General features: G+C 44.6%; 1 protein-coding gene across 1 annotated transcript in view; it reads left to right on the forward strand.

Annotated features, from left to right (window-relative positions):
* Positions 1–6,180, forward strand: part of itga11a (integrin, alpha 11a) — a 138,557-nt gene extending 132,377 nt beyond the window's left edge. The window contains exons 29-30 of the mRNA XM_068018134.1: positions 525–638; positions 1,579–6,180. Of these exons, the coding sequence (XP_067874235.1) occupies positions 525–638; positions 1,579–1,713 (249 nt within the window). The 3' untranslated portion in view covers positions 1,714–6,180. The remainder of the gene's footprint in view (positions 1–524; positions 639–1,578) is intronic.
* Positions 6,181–6,491: the final 311 nt, after the last annotated feature.

Below are 6,491 nucleotides of genomic sequence, written 5' to 3' on the forward strand. Positions count from 1 at the left end.
GTTCCTTGATACCCTAACTTAAAATCTATTGATCTGGCTTGTAAGCTCCAGTTGACCGCCAGCATCTCCAGCCTTTTAGAGACGAGAATTCCAAATTTCTACCAAACTATATGTGGAAAGATTGCCGGCTGATTTCGCTCCTGAGCAGACTAGGTCTAATTTTAAAATTATCTCCCTTTGTTCTTGATTCGCCCACCAAAGGAAATAGCTTCGCAACATGGTATAAAGTTCCAAGTTCCAAGCATGCAGTGACTGAAGGACTGGATTTCTCTGGTAAAGTGCAGGGAGCTGGGAACAAGTGGTAGTTCAGTTCGAGGAGCAAAGAGTATGAGCTGGGTCAGACGGCAAGAGAAGATCATCCAGATGAGGGGGGGTAGGGGTGGGGGGTAAGACTGTGAGGAGTTGTGAAAAAACAAGGATGAGAATATTGAAGTCAATGCACTACGGAAACAGGGAGCCACTGGAGATGGCAAGGACAATGGTCAGCAGAAGCCATCATAATATGCTTGTACCTCTTCTTACAGATTACACTTCAAATGACCAAGCAGTACGAGTCTGAGGTCTCAATCTGGATTATAATTGGGAGCTTGTTAGGAGGACTTCTTCTGCTTGCACTGCTCACTCTCGCTTTATGGAAGGTCAGTATAATATTCCACTGCAACTTGTATATTAAACCTTCGAGCAGAGCAAACAAGTTTACCTATCCAGACACTAATGGGCTTCTGGTTGGGAGGCTGGAGAGAGTAGAGAGGGCAGGGATTGTGCCAACAAGTGTACACACTCAGTATATCTTTTCATTTCATGTGGTCATGAAAGTTTTATTTCCAGTTGACTCCTTCCCATGAAAGATTGAGCGGGTTACGTCGAGGCCACAATGCAGCAAATATGATCTACAATAATACACCACCTTGGGTCACATAATACTGCATCCAGAGATAACACTAAAAATGTATGTATTGACACATACAATGACTGATGAGTGTGATTGCCCTACAGTCTGATACAAACATTGACTCCTGATGCACCCAGCAACTTCCTCCTATTGAATGGAAGTGGTTCCCGAACTGTGCCCTCACCTCAATGTGCAGCAGGTTCAGCAACAACTGGGTGTGCACAAGATGCACCATCCTGACTTGGACCTATATCACCGTTCCTTTGCTGTCACTGGGTCAAAATCCTGCAATTCCCTCCCTAACAGCACTGTGGGTATACCTACACCCCACATGGCCTGCAGCAGAACAATTAGGGATGGGCAAAAAATGCTGGCCAGCCACTGACTCACATCCCATGAACAAATTTAAAATAAAGTCTATCATTAGTCTTGGATGTGGCTTTAAAACATGCTATGCATTCACTAGCTTTTGCCCCTTTGCAGTTAGAACAGGCTGGAGGAGATTATAACTGTATCATTGTATTGTGGCCAACATCTGCGCTGATGTCAAATAAACCAGTGATACCAATAAACCCAGATATCAGGCATGACACGAGTGAGATAGGCTGAACATGTGAGTATTAATTCTGTAATCTGAATCAGTCCCCTTAATATTAACCCTTTCCTGTCACTTCTCTATCCCACAGCTTGGCTTTTTCCAAAGTGCTTACCGCAAGAGGAAGGATTCCCTGGCAGTCAGGAATGGCTCGATTGGAAAGTTATCGAAAAAAAACATAGAACATTCAGATCTCAAAAGCCACCACTGTCAAAGCAAATGTTAAAACAAGAGAAGGTGCAAATTCACTCAGCAATCCTGGGCATAACCAGCTGGGCACCTACTGGCAACTCGGGTCCCTGTATGCCAAGATCAGCCAGCTACCAGATGTACCTTCCTATCTGGTCTGTTGATTTTGTTGTTGACACCACACACTTTAATTGGTTTTCTAAGATGCAGCAATATCGTTAATCCCCAGAGCATACCCCAAGTTGAAAAAATGTTTTAACAGGGGCATAATGTAGATTACATTTCTGTTTGTTTGGAAACTTGAATTTTGATTGGCAGTATGACTGTGTTAAACACAAAATGAAAAACTTGCAATAATGCACAGTCACAGTGTAAGTACACTGCAATGGCTGAGCCAGTACTCCTTTTACAGCAGTCAGGAATTAGACCTGCCCCTTTAAGTGGCAAATAGGGCCCAAACCGGACAGGCGATTTACTTTGTAAAACAACAGAAACTTTGCAAAACCTTAATGAATTGTTTAGGAAATACTGGTTGTCTGTCATCTTAAGGGCCCCCAAAAGACATGTTTATAAGAAAATGAGCAAGAATTTTGATAGGATTTATGGATTGTAAATGTTTTTTTGTTATATTGTCCTCCTGCAATCTCTCACCATCACACACTTTCTTTCAGGAGAAGCAGCCTAACTGAGTCCCATATTCCTCCTTACAACACCACAATGGGCAGGTTCAATACTGAGGGGAAGGCCCAGTCTGGATATTTGTCCCCATGTTCCTGCTGTATGCCCGCCTCATACCAAGAAGGAACACTGCAGATTTATTTATCTACTAAAACTAACCCCAGGTGATTGAACAACCCTAATGCCCAGCTCCAGTGGTAAATGCATCATCTAGTATGGACCTGACCCATACAAACCATGAGCTGGTCAATCTCACCCTGCCAGCACTCACTATCAAGGCTTGTAGAGAAAAGATGGCCGCTTGGGTGAGGTAGGTGCAAGAGGTTGGCACTCGTGGAACCATAGCTGAGCTTTCAGGACAGTGAGGAAGAAGCAACAAAATGAAGCCAGCAATTGCCCTTAATCCATTGGGTTAGTTGGAAATTGCAGGGCTAGGCAAGACCTGTCAGTTGGGTATTACAGCACAAAAATAGGCCATTCAGCTCGACAGGTCAATGCCAGTGTTTATGCTCCACAAGAGCCTCTCCCATCCCTCTTCATCTAACCCTATTAACAGAACCTTCTGTTCCTTTCTCCCTCATGCATTTATCTAGCTTCCCCATAAATGTATCGATGCTATTCACCTCAACTACTCCCTCTTGTAGTGAGTTCCACATACTAACTACACTCTGGGTTAAGAGGTTTCTCCCGAATTCCCTATTGGATTTATTCGTGACTGTCTTATATTTATGGCGGCTAGTTCTGGTCTCACCTGCAAGTGAAAAAACAGCTTCTCTACGTCTACCCGATCAAACCCTTCTATAAATTTAAAGGCCTCTATCAGTAGGAGAGGAAGGACTGAGCTATCCCACAGATTGGCAAAGCCTCGTATTTTGTTCCCATCCACATGTTAAAGAATGGCACTCAGAAATCATCTGATTACTGCAGAGAACCTGTCAGCTACAATCAATCTTTTCAAGTAGACTTATTAGAAAAAACATTTTTAAAAAAGCTCCTCGATGGTTTATTGAGGTCCAAGCATCATCTGGTGTAGCACTGAGGTGCCAAGTCAGTGGATCTGAACCAGGCCAGGATTTTGGGCACTACTACTGACCAGAATGTCCCTGAGCAAGGCTTCCCACATCTGGGAATTCAGTGGCTCCCTGCTGGACAGTGTTTTATGTACAAACATCAGGATTAAGATCAAGGTTATATCTGAAGGGAAAGATTGAACAGGATGGGGCTTGTTTCTCTAGAAAGGAGAAGGTTGAGGGGTGACTTCATAGACTTCTCCAAGACTATGAAAGGGTTTGATAGGGTACACGTTTCTACGTAGGGGGCGAGACCAGAATTTGGGGCCATAAATATAAGATAGTAACTAATAAACCCACTAGAGAATTCAGGAGAGACTTCTTTACCAAAAGAGTGATGAGAATGTGGAGCTCGCTACCACAGGGAGTGGTTGCGGCAAATGTGCATTTAAGGAGAAGCTAGATAAACACATGAGGGAGAAAGGAGTAGAAAGATATGAAGTGGATGGGAGGAGGCTCGTGTGGAGCGTAAACACTGGCGTGGACATGTTGGACCAAATGGCCTGTTTCCGTGTTGTAAATACTTTGCAATATTTAAGAGTGTGTTGCATGAATTGCAGGTTGGACAGACAACATTCAATGACCACTTGCACAGGGTACCAGAGTGTGTGGACCATACATACCCTAGTAGGTGTCAGTGCCTTCAGGAGATGGGGGAAGATGGGGGGTTGGGAGGGCCCACAGGACAGCGGAGAGAAACAATGATCACTGTGACTGCATAAATATCATTAGGAAGAAGATGAAAAAGCATTTCAACAGAATTAAAAACGAAAAGGGCAAAACACAGGCAGAAAGAGGATTATTTATAAGAAATGACATAAAATATGAGTGGATTAATTGCTAAGTTCCCCATTCAGTGCTATTTTCAGATGCTAATAACTGATCCATGCACACATAGGCAAATCAATATAATTTAGGTTAGGTGTGGTGATTAGGAGTGTTTTAAGTTACTTTTATGTAACACTAAGATGTGTGCAAGTGACACTGGCATATAGGGTTTGTGTAGCTGACTGAAAGCCAAGAAAAAGTTCCCTGGGATTCACTAAGAGTGGCAGCAAGGAATGTCAAACAGCTTAAAACTGGAGGCAAATCAAGTCATGGGCAATCTATTGACATTAAGGTGAATGAATCGATGGTATAAACAAGGCAACAGAACTGCTTCCTGAGACAAAGCCCGGCCAGAGTAGGTGGCGACTGGCCTCCAGTTGTCCTGGTTGTACACTGACTGAGAGCCCGGAGCCCACCTGTATCAGCCAGGAATAAAGTTCCAATCCCCCAGGCCCAGCATAGCTGCCCTTCCTCTCCTCACCCCTGCACAGCCCCCACCTCTGCTTGGACCTATTCCTGGAGGTTTCATCACATGATCTCCTGCCTCCAACCGTTCCCCCCCCCCACCTGACGTGTCCATCCACAACGTGCCCGCCTTCCCACTGCTAATTGGAAAGCAAATAGACTCTTAATTACCCGATTGGATGATTGTTGACTGTCAGTCAAACAGCCTTTACTACCCCCACCTCCGCTATTTTTATATGTTTAGTTTAGAGATACAGCACTGAAACAGGCCCTTCGGCCCACCGAGTCTGTGCCGACCATCAACTACCCATTTATACTAATCCTACACTAATCCCATATTCCTATCACATCCCCACCTGTCCCTATATATTTCCCTACCACCTACCTATACTAGGGGCAATTTATAATGGCCAATTAACCTATCAACCTGCAAGTCTTTGGCATGTGGGAGGAAACCGGAGCACCCGGAGGAAACCCACGCAGACACAGGGAGAACTTGCAAACTCCGCACAGGCAGTACCCAGAATCGAACCCGGGTCCCTGGAGCTGTGAGGCTGCGGTGCTAACCACTGCGCCACTGTGCCGCCCTATATTTTTTATTATAACTAATAAACAAATGTGCTCGGAAAACATTTTTAAAATGATTTTTCTCCTGGGCATTTACTCGCAGCAAAAGATTAGTTTTTAATGCCTGGAGACTCCAGGCCAATCCTAGAGGGTTGGCAACCTTGCTGCGCCCATCTCCCAACCCCAACCCAACATTGAGAAATGAGAACACGGCTCAGACACTAGTGATTGGGTCCCAATTTACATACTCAGTCTTGCATGGGCCCAGTTGTTTCTCGGTAACTCTTAGTCACCATTTATTGGCTTTGGCCATGATGCCCATGGTTAGAAGCTGACTGACACTTAAGCCCCAAATTGACCATAATGGAATCAATGGGGCATAAAATTAGGCTGTGTATAAAACAGACATCCACTCCATTTCTGGTGGGCGGGATTTGAGTAAATTGGGCCTATGTTCTCTGGAGTTTAGAAGAATGAGAGACAATCTAATTGAGACATACAAGATTCTCAAAGGTCTTGATAAGGTAGAAGCTGAGAGATTGTTGCCACTGGTCAGGGAATCTAGAACACTGGGACACAGTCTCAGGATAAGGGGCCAATCATTCAGGACTGAGATGAGGAGAAATTACTTCACTCAAAGGGTTGTGAATCTTTGGAATTCTCTACCCCAGAGGGTTGTGGATGCTGGGATAGATAGATTTTTGGTCTCGCAGGGAATGAAGGGATATGGGGAGTGGGCAGGAAAGTGGAATTGAAGCCCAAGATCAACTATGATCATAATAAAAGCAAAATACTGCGGATACTGGAAATCTGAAACAAAAACAAGAAATGCTGGATTCACTCAGCAGGTCTGGCAGCATCTGTGGAAAGAGAAGCAGAGTTAACGTTTCGGGTCAGTGACCCTTCTTCGGAAGGGTCCGAAGGGTTCCGAAGAAGGGTCACTGACCCGAAACGTTAACTCTGCTTCTCTTTCCACAGATGCTGCCAGACCTGCTGAGTGAATCCAGCATTTCTTGTTTTTGTTTCAACTATGATCATATTGAATGGTGGAGAAGGCTCGATGGGCCGAATGGTCTACTTCTGCTCCTATTTCTTGTGTCCTTGTGTTAAAATCAGGGCAATAGGATGTGGGGACACTCAGTGTCATGTCGATTCACCACTCAGACCTCAGTGCTGCACTGGAGAGTCAGCCTAAATGTTGTGCTCA

The sequence above is a fragment of the Heterodontus francisci genome, chromosome 38 (assembly GCF_036365525.1).
Source record: "Heterodontus francisci isolate sHetFra1 chromosome 38, sHetFra1.hap1, whole genome shotgun sequence".
Taxonomy (NCBI): domain Eukaryota; kingdom Metazoa; phylum Chordata; class Chondrichthyes; order Heterodontiformes; family Heterodontidae; genus Heterodontus; species Heterodontus francisci.